Here is a 13,182-nt window from a genome sequence, read left to right as displayed (position 1 = left end):
AGCTTCCCTTGTGTTCCTTTTCCTGCCTTCCTCATTTGTGAGTATCCTTAGAAGCCACCCACCTCTCTGTTGGGTTCATCACTTAACTCCTTCTCCTGGTAAGAGAGCAATTATTGAATTCTGCAGTTAAAGTATGGTCACTCTTGGAGAGACACAAAATGTTACCTGTGTTGTGGGGGCTCATTATCTAGATTAAGGAGTAGCTATGAGTAAGCAAATATAATTACTTGGGAGTAGTGTATACTTATCCTGGTAAAGGAGGGAGATAATCTTTCAGAACAGCAAGGTTATTCGATTGAGAGGATGGTTACTAAGATTAAGGAGGAAGGAAGCAGGAAGAGAATTATAGAAGGAAAAAATAAGACTTGCCTAGAGAAATAAAAAAATCACTCAAGTTTGGAAAGTACCTGCTCAAATTTAAATAATAGCCCCATTAAGAAAAGATATATATTTGTGTGCTTTTCTTATTTCTTGTGAGCATCTAACAGACACGTAATGTATTAGTACTCATTTAAAAGTTATCTTACAGCATATAGGAAGTAATCTATAGATGGCATTTAATTTATTTAATAATTATTATCAATAATATTTAATACTTATAATGCATTATACAATTACAAAGAACTTTTGTGTGTATTATTTCATTGAATTGAATTGAACTGTTCCATTGGACGACTAGAGACTGAATCTACATTTTCAGGATGAGAAGACAAGTTAATTACCTAGAAGATGCTTCAGTAACTTGTTTGAAGGGTTGGAGTGGTGGAAGGGATATGAGCGTCAGCACGAACTAAGGAGGCATCTATTTCTTTTAGGGTCAGTCCTTAGAATCATCTCTATCCAATGTGGGAAGCTTTGGGGTCAGTATCATATTCTTTAGGCACCTCACTGGAAAAGTGGTAAAAATCCCAAAGCGTTCAGAGAAGAACCAAGGAACCTGGAATTGTTTTGATCAGGGAACTCTAAGTGAAGCTTCAAAGATAATAACAATACATATACAAAATGCTTTCACATAATCAGCACTTTATGAGTTAGGATTTTAATCCCACTCTTACTGATGAGAAAATGGAGGCTGAGGAAAGTTCAGTGACTTGTCCAAGGCTGCACAGCTATTAAGGGCAAGGCCAGGAGTCAAAGAAGTCTAGAGGGAGAGAACAAGCAAAGTGAGGAGACAGGAATCACTTCGTTCAGTCTTCCATGTCCATCCATTTACCGGACTCCCTCCATAAATAAGTCTCTCTGTTCTCTTCCTTAACCTTCTGCTCTGTTTCTCTCTTTATCTGTTTTTGTCTCCAGTCTTGCCTTCACCTGTGTACATCTGTTAACGTTTTCAACTTATACGTATCGGATCTTTTAGGTATATCATACTCTGTTTTGTTTTGTTTTGTTTTCAAAACAAAAAGACCTGGTTTTGTCCTCAAGGAAGTGCAGGGACACAAAGTCTGTCTCGTCCTCTGCATCTCGCTTCCCTCCCTACCCTGCACCCCACCTTTTGTTTCACTGTAAGGTGTCTACACCAAGCATCTGGAGTGTAGCGACGCAGTTAAAAATCAGAGGGAGCACCAGGTTGCACTTCCTCCACAGAGCCACTAGGGAGCACCCTCCTCTGCGCAGAAGCGCCGGCCAACGCAGCCTGACTGTTGCCGGTGCGCGCCCTCCGCTGATTGGCGACACCGCAGAGAAGTCGCGGTTTGATTGGGCTTCTGTCAGGTGTCGCTGCCGGCACGTTCGGCTGCGCGAGCGCAGGGAGGCGGGTGAGTGAGGGCCGGGGGCGGTGGGGGAGTGGCTGGGGGCTGGGGGCGGTATCTGAGGGGTGGGCTGGGAAGAGTGGGCTTGGTTGGTGCTGAGGACCTTGGTTAGTACCGCCTGGGGCGGCTGCGGGAAGGGACCCAGCGGAGAGGCCTCAATGTCTCCGTAGGGAGAGTGAGCAGGGTAGGCGGGGGCGGGCAAAGGCAACCGGAGTCGGGACCGAAGGGCGGCATCGGTGCCCAGGAGCTGTGCGAGGAGAGGACAGAGGAGGGTCGGCTCGGGGAGGCGCGCGCGAGGGTCTGCGGGAGCAGAGGAGCCGGCGTGGGAGGAAGTCGGGGTGGGGAGTCTGTGAGGAGGAGGGTCAGCTTAAGGAAGGGGTCGGTTGCAGAGAAAGGAGAAGGGGAGTCTGGAGAGGGGCAGGGTGAGGAAAAAAGGACCTCGGGCATTCCTTATGAGGGTTCCATATAAATATGTCACCGAGTGTGGTGACTCATCCGAGGGCTAGAAGGACTGTTTAATGCTGGGGGACCCGTGAGAGAGGCTAGTGAGGTGGTCAGAGATAGGCGTGGTTAGGGGAGTCAGTGAAGAGGCAATTTAGCGAGTTGGGAAAAGAAGGCGGTATGAGTGAGTTGAAACTGAGGACAAGGGTGTCAGCACAGTTCATCGGTGTCAGAATAAGGGTATGTATGAAGGAGTAAGCATATCGCATCAAGGAGGAAGGGAAGGAAATAGTGTTGGTGACCTGAGTTTTACTGTGTTGGAAGTATTCCTGCCTGAACTCAGGATTGATGTCTCTCCCCTTCACCCCTGTTGGAGCCCTCCACCAAACGGATGGTGATTAAGGAAATTAAGAGGACTACTGCAAGCAGCCCTACATTCTAAGGGATAGAGAAGCTACCCCTTCTGCAGATCTGGTTTAGCATACACGTTCCTGAGAAGATGGCCCACCCGCCCCTCCTCCATCTCCTTGCCACTATCTCCTCCTTCCCTTCCTTTCTTCCTTCCACAGGGGCACTGGCCAGAGTAAGACTGCCCTTTAACCTAATGTAGAGTCTGCAGTTTTCTTTTCTTTTGCAACAAAGTATTGGGTGGGAGAGAATGGGAGAAGAGCACAGGAAACAGGGGGAATGGCTCTTGGAACACCACATTAAGCCCAAGCTTCTCCCCGAGGTATATCTAAATAAATCCTGGCTTATTTCATGGCTATTTCTGTCAGGCTTCTATTTTTGCTTTTGTTAACTATGAATTTAGACCTCTCATCTCTCCTGTGAACAGACTCCTTTCCCTTTCTGTTACCATCCCCCGTTTCAGAGTTGTAATAGAATTTCAAGAACATGACTGTAAATTCAATAGAAAACCGGGAAGGCCTTAGTGGAAGAAAGGGTGAAAGGTTAGGAGTCTTAGACATGAGAAAAAGCTCCTGCTTCAGAGAAAGTATAAAGATTGCAACAAAATTGTACTTGCTTAAAATATGCAGGGACCTTGGGAATGCCACAAGTCATGGAAATTGGGTCAGGTCACTGAAAAGGAGTTCTGTTAGGAGAGGGAGCATACACGCACACACACATATACACATACATATATATACACACATATATACACACATTATATCCTGCAGGGCACAACTGGAAATGTTAAGTCTAAAGAGAATATTGTGCACCCAGCGTGGTTGAGCAAGGGAGACAATAAGCACATGGTGAAGACTGGAAAAGTTGAGGTTTCTATAAAGGTTAACTATAACTTTCTAATCAAAGCTGCAACTCCCACTTGTAATGGAAGGGTTTAAATAAAAACACAGAAAGCAGAAGTCTGTTTTAAAGTTCTATAAGACTAAATTAATCCATTTACTTAAGGAGTTTGTGGCTTTCCTTAGAGTTATTGGTCAGTGTTTCTGAGAACTTTTGGAGAATGTGGAAAATAACTGATGTGTGACTCAACTTTATTGTTGGAAAAAAGTAACAGATACCCATACCCCAACAACTTAGTATTAATAAATGTTAACCTTTTGTGTATTTGCTTTAGATTTTTTAAATTGAAATAAACATTAAAAGGGTTGTGAAGTTCCATTCAAATTCTTCTCAGTTCCATTCTTCCCTCTCCTATCAATAATTTGATGTTTGTCATTCCAGTCTGTTTTTATACTTCTACTAATTGTACTGCCTGGCTGGTTTGGCTCAGTGGATTGAGTGTCGGCCTGCGAGCTAAGTGTCGCTGGTTCGATCTTCCAGTCAGGGCACATCAGAGAAGGAAAACTCTGACTCCAAAAAACCTGCGCTGCCTTGCGGCATACCTCTTCAGGGGAAAGGCTAAGGGAGTAAACCCCGACAGAAAATCCGGAGCCGGAGTCCCTAAGGCGGTTTGACGTTGTAGTCAACACCGGCAACTCCTGCGGCGCACCTGAAGCCAAGCTGTATTGACTCCGTCTTTCCCTTGGATCCTTCAGCTGCGAAGAGAGGGGGGGTCTGCTGCATGGGCAACAGCAGACCCTCCATATCACCCTGCCCAGGCTCTGTAGCTTCAGCTTCACTGGAGAGGACACTCCAGCGTCATCGCAAGATGTCGATTCAACACGGGAGGAGACAGATACCGTGTCACTCCCGAGTCGGACTGCACAACCATTCTCGGCGGTGCAGATAGACTCTTAAGAAGCTACACCATCGTCTCTCGAGACGGACGGCTGCCGACGACTAATTATGTATACAGTCATAAACATATGTAATATTTTTATTTATTTAAATGGAACTGTGCTGCATGTATTTCTACAGTTTGCTTTTGGAAGCTGTCCATGTTGTTTGATTAATTTTTTAAAAATTGCTGTTAGTCTGTCATTTGTATACACTACATTGTATTTATCCATTCTCCTACTTGTGACATCGAGTTGATTTTAGTCTTTCCCATTACTAACCGTGAAGTTATGAGTGTCCTTGCACATCACATATCTTATGTGGGAGAGTTTCTCTACAGCAGGGTTTCTCTACCTAGGTACTACTAATATTTTGGACTGGATAATTCTTTGTTGTGAGGAATATCCTATGCACTTTAGAATATTTAGAAACATTTCTGGTGTCTACTGACTAGATGCCAATATCACCTCCCCAGATGTGACAACACAAATATTTCCTGCAAATGTTTCCTGCACAGCATATTTACAATTGGTTAAGCACCAGTACTGTAGGTATGTGTATGCAGAAGTAGAACTGCCAGGTTGTTCTGGCTCTAGGCAGGATTTTTCTTTCCACTGTAGCTTCTGGTGGGAGGGACCTTGGTCTAGACCAGCCGTGGGTCTGTAGTACTAGGCAACAGTAGATAGAAAATTGAAATTTCAGTCTGAGAATGGGTTAGAGGCAGTTGTGTTGGGTGCCTGTATCCTCAGCCTCACAACCAGCATCAGACCTTTTTCTTTGAACAGATTTTCTGAACTTGGACATCTGCCTTTTAAGGTGGAGCAGATGAAGAAGAGACAGAGGGAACAGAAAAATTTAGTGTTCTGACAATACTTGGAAAATAGGGTGCTTTTAATAAAATTTTTTTTTAGTTAATCCATGGTAGGACTGAAGATGGGAGTGAAGGGAAAAGGCAGCTGATTCTTCTCATTCCTCTGCCCTTGAATTAAATCACTGGGTTCAACACTACTGTGGGGAGGTGGAGAAGGGCTAGAAACAATTTGGAATAAATCCAGAGTTTGAAATGTCCCTTTAACCTTTTCTCATAGGAATCAACAGTGGCCTTCCATGAGGAACTGCCTTTCCCATTTGCTACTGGAGTTAATGGTTGTTTTCTGCTGGCAGAATCAGGGACATGCCAGCACTGTAAGGGTTAATCTACTGATCCTCTTATAAGTCTCACAGGTGGAGGTGGGGTGAGCTGGTGAGTGGGTGAGCAGGTGAGCAGGGGAGGAAAAGGGAGACCTGGGTTTATTCTTAGGGATCTCTAGTCATTTCAAATCTAGCCCAAGTGCTTCCTCTCCTGTTGATCCTTCTTACCATAGCTTTGTTTGTTTCCCCCAGTTCCCCTGTAGTTCCCTCTTATTTCCTCATTCCCCATCCCCCACCCACACCTACTGTCATAGGGCTTGGATTCTGAGCTAATGGGATACCCTCCACAGCAGAGCGGGATGAGTGGGTGCTCCGGCGGGGATGTGGTCACTGCCAGCCAGTGAGAGTGAGAGTGCCACAGCCCACTTCTTCCTTGGAGCTGGAGATGAGGGGCTGGGCACCCATCGAATAGGCATGAGGACAGAAGAGAGTGACAGCGAGCTCCTTGAGGATGAGGAGGATGAAGTGGTAAGACTAGAGAAAATGATATAACTTGGTATTGGGGCGCCTGTTAATAGAGAATTGAGATTCATTTGGACAGAGGCACCTCACTATTCTTTCCAAATGCATACACTCCCTCTCTTAGATAGGCCCTATCCTGATTAGGGGGAGGGGGAGTGGAGACTGGTTGGATTGCCTCCCTTTGAAGCCCTTGCCATATTGTCTCATGGTTATTGGTTCTCTGGCTCTTCTGCCTGAGTACACATTTCCTGCTATGGAAAGGCTTTTATCTGTAAGCAGTAGAAATCTACAGGCACCCCAATCTAGACCTAAGCTAGGAGGGAACCTTTACCCTGGCAAGAAATTGTGCCCTAAGGAAGTGAGACAGTGTTCCTGTTAGGGATGGTCCAGGTAGGAAGTCCCTGAGTTCCTGACAGCTCTTCCTCTCTGCAGCCTCCTGAACCTCAGATCATTGTTGGCATCTGTGCCATGACCAAGAAATCCAAGTCCAAGCCAATGACCCAAATCCTAGAGCGACTCTGCAGATTTGACTACCTGACTGTTATTATTCTTGGAGAAGATGTGATCCTCAATGAACCTGTGGAAAACTGGCCATCCTGCCACTGCCTCATTTCTTTCCACTCCAAAGGTTATGGTCTGAGAAGGAAAATAGGAAAGCGTGGTGTTGGGAATGCTGTACTGGGAAATGAGGTTCTTACTGCCAAATAGTGAAGAGGCCTTCAGTTCTTCCTGACAACAACAGAGAGCAGTAGAAAGGGGTTTGCTTTCCCTACGTCTTGGGGAGTCGCTGTGGGTAATGTAAAGCCCACATTGAACCTCAGGACAACTCTAAGGCTCTTAGGATCTCTGACAGAATTGGGTTTCTGGAGGGACCCTAAAAATAATTTCTTTGTAACTTTTTTCTGAAGGAAATTCTAGACTTGGGAAGTTGGACAGAAGGATACGGATGGGATGGTAGAGGAATTCAGTAGCAACTAATAGCTTTAATATGTCTATTTCTCTTGCTGTTTTCTCTCTCTCTTTCACTTTCTTTCTTTGATTTCTATTTCCTTTCTCCATTCCAGGCTTTCCTCTAGATAAAGCTGTTGCTTACTCCAAGCTTCGAAACCCCTTTCTTATCAATGACCTGGCTATGCAGTATTACATCCAAGATAGGTATGGGTTTCTATTGACTGGTGAGATGGGTGGCCCTGAGATTATGCCTGTTTAGAGAACCCACTCTGGGAGGGGCAGAGTTAAACAAACATGCTTAATTTTTTATCATATTCTCTTGAGTTCTGCATCCTAGTATCTTCCAGTTCTTGAGCAAATGAAATCCCTAGCTCCTTTCCATAGTCACCATCCCCATGTCTCCCAGCTAATTTATTCCCGGGTGACAGGAGGGAGGTGTACCGGATCCTGCAGGAGGAGGGCATTGATCTGCCTCGATATGCTGTGCTCAACCGTGACCCTGCCCGGCCAGAGGGTGAGTACCTGGTCTTGTCCAGTCCTTCCCTGACCTGCTTTCTATGACTTAACCCAGCACTTTATCCTCTATACATCTCCTATGTGCCACCTCTCTAAGTGAGGCTTTGGTTATTAGATTATGGAAAGAGTTAGAGCCATGGTTCGTTGGACTCAGCCTTGGACCTTTTATATAGATATTCTTATATCTGTATTTGAGGGTCATGGAAATTAAAACTTGGAGAAAAAGAAATTGGAAGTATTCTGCAATCCTAGGTCCTAAGAACGACCACATACGTACTTTCAGAGTGCAACCTGATAGAAGGTGAAGACCACGTAGAAGTAAATGGAGCTGTCTTCCCCAAGCCTTTTGTGGAGAAACCAGTGAGTGCAGAGGACCACAATGTTTACATCTACTACCCCAGCTCAGCTGGAGGAGGAAGCCAGCGCCTCTTTCGTAAGGTAAGGTGTGGGGCAGTCAGAGCCATAGAAGGACAAGAATGGGGTGGGGGTGGGGCTGGAGATTTAGGGACAAAGTAGAGGCAACATTCTTTTTTTCTTTTCTTTTTTTTCCTTTCAAAGATTGGCAGCCGAAGCAGTGTTTACTCTCCTGAGAGCAGCGTCCGAAAGACAGGGTCATACATCTATGAGGAGTTTATGCCAACAGATGGCACAGATGTCAAGGTTATGGTGGATACAGGGATTTAAGAGGTTATAAATGTCTGGGTGGGCTGGGGTACTTGAGGAACAAGTGGAAGCATGTGGAGGGGAATCATAGGAAATAAAGTGTGGATGTGAGTGACTTTCATATTCAGATGAAGATAACAAATGGGGAAAGTCGATATTTACATTGTCACTATCAGATCAAGGGCAAGGGTGACATGGAAAATGGTGTAATGTTGGTAAGTTATTTCTTAATAAAGATTAGATGATAGTACTGAAGTCCCTAGGAGAAACCTTCATAATAATACTTCAATAGGGCTCAGTGAGAAAAATGTTAGGCTTCTTGTTCTTTATACTCAGGCTGTCCTTTTGTTTTGTTTTGTTTTTGTCTTTATTCTGAAGCTAGTCTACAGGCATAGTGCTTATATCATCTTCTCATATGCAGGGTGAGCTGTGGGCATACTCAGTGATGCTATGTACCTGCAGGTATATACAGTGGGGCCAGACTATGCCCATGCTGAGGCTAGAAAATCTCCAGCTTTGGATGGGAAGGTCGAACGAGACAGTGAAGGGAAAGAGATCCGATATCCAGTCATGCTGACCGCCATGGAAAAGCTGGTGGCCAGGAAAGTCTGCGTAGCTTTTAAGGTAGAGGAAATCCCATGGGGGTGAGGGGTGCTGTGTAATGAAGTAGACAGATAGGAGTAGGAGTCTGGGAAGAAAGAATGGCTCTCTTGTTCTCATCTTGCCTCTTTGCCCTGCAGCAAACAGTTTGTGGTTTTGACCTTCTTCGTGCCAACGGTCATTCCTTTGTGTGTGATGTCAATGGCTTCAGTTTTGTCAAGAATTCGATGAAATACTATGATGACTGTGCCAAGATTCTAGGGTAAGGGACACAGTGGTTTGTGCTAGGGAGAATGGGCTTAGAGGAGAGAGTTAGAAACTTTTTACTTTACTTTATTTTTTTAATTTTAATTTTTATTTAATCTTTATTGTATTTTTTAATTCAAATATTGTAAAAATGATTTAAAAGTGAAGAAGAAAAATAGAGAAAGGGCTCTTCAGCCCTCCTGCCTTCCCAACACTGCACTACCCAGAGGTAATTACTGTTAACAGTCTTAGATGTAACAGTATGCCTTTTTCTGCCATGTATAAACAAACTATATTTATTGTATTAAATGTGATCATACTATAATATTGTTTTACAATTTAACTTTAAAAAATCCATCATGTGGAACCTAATAAACAAAACAAACAAACAAGCAAAATAGAACCATGGGCATGGAAACAAGGAACAGACTGACAGTGACCAGAGGGGAGGGGTGAGGGGGAGAAAGGGAGAAAGAAGGGGAAGGGTCTAGTCAAGACAGGGCGGGAATTGACTGTGGGTGCAGGGGGTCAGGTTGGAGGTGGCGGGGCAATGGAGAACAAAAAGGGGAAAAATTTGGACAACTGTAATAGAACAACAGTAAAAATAAAGAAAAATTTAAAAATCCATCATGTAATATTTAAAACATTAAAAATGTATAAGAAGTGAAAAGTATGGTGAGTATCCATGTATTCACCATTGAGTTCATGAAATAAAATATTAAGAATAGCCTGGCTGGTGTGTCTCAGTGAATTGAGCGACGGCCTGCGAGCCAAGGGATTACTTGTATGATTCCCGGTTGGGGCACATGACTGGGCTGCGGACTGGGTCCCTGGTTGGGGGAGCATGAGAGGCAATCACACATTCATGTTTCTCTCCCTGTCTTTATCCCTCCCCTCCCCTCTCTCTAAAAATAAAGAAATAAAATCTTAAAAAAAAAAAAAAAAGAATATAGTTGAAGCTCCTCCATACCCCTCTCTAATTATGTTTCCTTCCTTCCCTCCCAGAGGTATTTGGTGTTTGTCGATCCCACATATTTACTGATATTTTTACTACAAATCTGGGATTGTCTTTTTGAATGTTATATTAATGTATTTTTCTACAGTGTATCAGTTTTGTTGAGCTTCATTTATATGTGTAATTCCTGTTCACTCGTCTCACACAGCTGCTTCATGTTTCTCTTTCTAGGAATACCATAATGCGGGAACTTGCTCCACAGTTCCAGATCCCATGGTCCATCCCCACAGAGGCTGAGGACATTCCCATTGTCCCTACCACATCTGGCACTATGTGAGCAAAAGTAAAAGTCTGGAGTAACCTACTAAAGGCACCTAAATCAGACCAGTGGTTACTTCCTGACCCTGTGCATTCTGACTAGTGGAGCCAAGGTCTCTTTTAGGCAGTTTTCTTAACCTTACCTATATTCCTAATCTCAGCTGGTTTTCCTCTGTTCTTTGATATGTCAAGTAGGATGAAATGATGGGAGGTGGTGAGGGGTGGGATGGGGGAGAGGGTCTAAAAACATTCCCTATCTTAGGATGGAACTTCGTTGTGTCATTGCAATTATTCGTCATGGTGATCGTACCCCCAAGCAGAAGATGAAGATGGAAGTGACACACCCAAGGTAGGAAGGAGTGTCCTAATTTAGACAAATCAATTTATGTGGCGGGAAATGGTGGGGGGGAGAACAGGTCCCAGAGGCTTTGACTGTGTCACCCCATACTGAAGCTTCTCCTTATTTCTTTAGGTTTTTTAGTCTATTTGAAAAACATGGTGGCTACAAGACAGGGAAATTAAAACTAAAGCGGCCCGAGCAGCTACAGGTAAGATGGTGAATCTGGCTTGTAAAAGCAGTGCTATGAGAAAGATAGAGGGTATGGGATTGCAGGCCTCCATGAGAGACCAGGATGAAAGGATAACTGGCCAGAACTTGATCTCTGCACGAAAACCCTATCATTTCCTCCAGGAGGTGCTGGACATCACAAGGCTGCTATTGGCTGAACTGGAGAAAGAACCAGGTGGTGAGATCGAAGAGAAGACTGGGAAACTAGAGCAGCTGAAGTCTGTGCTGGAGATGTGAGAAAGGGGATAGGAAAAGGAAGCCAGTAACAGTGAGCATTGGGGGCTGGGATAGAAAGTAAACTATGAGTTTATCCTGCAGGTATGGTCATTTCTCAGGCATCAATCGGAAGGTGCAGTTGACTTACTACCCTCATGGAGTAAAAGCTACTAATGAGGGGCAAGGTAAGATATAATGCCCCTTCTCATTATCACTCAGATCTCTTACTCTTGAACCCTTAGATGAACTCTACCCAAAATTTCCTTTTTGGGCTCCTCAAAAGACCTGACATTTAGATGTTCCCAGTATTTTCCTCAAGTCTAGACCTATTCACTGCCCTTTATTCCTGCAGACCCACAGCAGGAGGCTCTGGCCCCATCTCTTTTGCTGGTACTGAAATGGGGTGGAGAACTGACTCCTGCTGGCCGTGTTCAGGCTGAGGAGCTGGGGCGAGCTTTTCGCTGCATGTACCCTGGAGGACAGGGTGAGTGTTTTGGGGGAGTAAACACTGGGATAAAATGATTAAAGGATAAGTTGGGGAAATGAAGGGACTGAGGCAATGGTGAAGTTAAAAGGGGAATGAACATTCTTTCTTCCATGTGGGTATTTGTGGTATGCATTCCTGTCCTCCCCTTTGCCCCCAGGTGACTATGCTGGTTTCCCTGGCTGTGGGCTGCTTCGTCTTCATAGCACTTTCCGCCATGATCTCAAGATCTATGCTTCTGATGAGGGCCGTGTCCAAATGACTGCTGCTGCCTTTGCCAAGGTGCACACTGCAGTTCTCCCACAGTCCCAGGTTCCTTTACGTAGAGAAGCAGAGAGTTTGGAGAGCTAATTGGGAAATTTTAGGGCGTATGTATGCCTACTCAGAAAAGTTTCTTCTTGTGTCTCATCCCATTCTATAATACTGAGAATGAGCTGAGAATAATTAGTGAGGGTAGGCCCCTTGACCTATACCCTAGTTCTCCTGGTCAGTTCTCATTTGACCATTTAGGCCTTGGGGGACTATGCTAGACTGGAAGAAAAACTAATAGACTTTGTGCTTCCCCTCCAGGGCCTTCTGGCTCTAGAAGGGGAGCTGACACCCATTTTGGTACAAATGGTGAAGAGTGCCAACATGAATGGACTCCTGGACAGTGATGGCGATTCCTTGAGCAGCTGCCAGCATCGGGTGAAGGCTCAGCTTCACCATATTTTGCAGCGGGATGCACCCTTTGGCCCTGAGGATTATGAACAGGTCAGACTCCCCCTATCTTTCTGTCCAATATAACCCTGATCCAAAATTCCTAGAATTCTAAATAATAGTGATCAATAATGGTACTTACCATATGCCAGGTACTATTTCACATGCTTTCCATCTATTATCTCGTTTAATCCTTACCCTTTGAGATAAGTATGGGGCCACAATCTCTTATCCACAATTTCAAAAATCAAAAGGATTTTTATAGGTTTGGCACCAGGATTCATTTGGCAGCAAAACCTGACATGATAAATATTTCTAATTTCTATTTATCCCATTTAGTGTAAACAGCCATACATTTTGCTGCATAAATATAAATGTGTTGATTATGCCTTAGGCCCTGCTGGCTGTATAGCACATGCACTGCATTACTTCCTAAAGTCTGAAAAATTCTCAATTCCTAACACAGCTGATCTCAAGAATTTTGAATGAAAGAATGTTTTAATTATTTATTGTAGCATTACAAACTATCCCAAAACTCAAAGAACCACTATGTTATTGTCTTACTCATAGTTCTAGGCTCAATTGGTCTTGCTTGGGGTCTCTTCTAAAATTGCTCAGATGTAATCCAGATATTGAAGCTGGAACCATCTGCAGGCTTGACTAGGGTGCTGGGATGGCTGGGCTATCTCTCTTTTCATGCTCTCCCATTGGTCTTAGGGCCTCTCCTCTCTACGTGTTTTCTCCAAATGGTTCCTCTAGCGTGGTAGCCAGATTTCTTAAATAGTAGCTTAGGACTCCACCAAAGCAGAAGCCTCCAAGCCTTTTAAAGGTGTAGGCCCAGCAGTAGCCCAACATAACTTTGTTATTTTTTTATTGGTCAGGTAGTCACAGGGCTAACCTAGATTCACGGGAAAGGGAAGGTGATAAAGAATTAGTGGCC

General features: G+C 44.3%; 1 protein-coding gene across 1 annotated transcript in view; it reads left to right on the top strand.

Annotated features, from left to right (window-relative positions):
• The first annotated feature begins 1,712 nt into the window (after window positions 1–1,712).
• PPIP5K1 (diphosphoinositol pentakisphosphate kinase 1) overlaps window positions 1,713–13,182 on the top strand; it is a 36,619-nt gene continuing 25,149 nt past the window's right edge. The window contains 18 exon segments of the mRNA XM_090270505.1: window positions 1,713–1,754; window positions 5,462–5,616; window positions 5,757–6,032; window positions 6,459–6,654; window positions 7,091–7,181; window positions 7,406–7,491; window positions 7,777–7,931; window positions 8,052–8,153; window positions 8,619–8,780; window positions 8,897–9,018; window positions 10,189–10,290; window positions 10,538–10,624; window positions 10,748–10,823; window positions 10,967–11,076; window positions 11,162–11,244; window positions 11,412–11,543; window positions 11,704–11,825; window positions 12,114–12,296. Of these exon segments, the coding sequence (XP_090126631.1) occupies window positions 5,886–6,032; window positions 6,459–6,654; window positions 7,091–7,181; window positions 7,406–7,491; window positions 7,777–7,931; window positions 8,052–8,153; window positions 8,619–8,780; window positions 8,897–9,018; window positions 10,189–10,290; window positions 10,538–10,624; window positions 10,748–10,823; window positions 10,967–11,076; window positions 11,162–11,244; window positions 11,412–11,543; window positions 11,704–11,825; window positions 12,114–12,296 (1,956 nt within the window). The 5' untranslated portion in view covers window positions 1,713–1,754; window positions 5,462–5,616; window positions 5,757–5,885.

This window comes from Furipterus horrens, unplaced genomic scaffold, assembly GCF_987537825.1.
Source record: "Furipterus horrens unplaced genomic scaffold, mFurHor1.1.pri manual_scaffold_3, whole genome shotgun sequence".
Classification (NCBI taxonomy): Eukaryota; Metazoa; Chordata; class Mammalia; order Chiroptera; family Furipteridae; genus Furipterus; species Furipterus horrens.
This window is presented reverse-complemented; position numbering and strand designations above follow the sequence as displayed.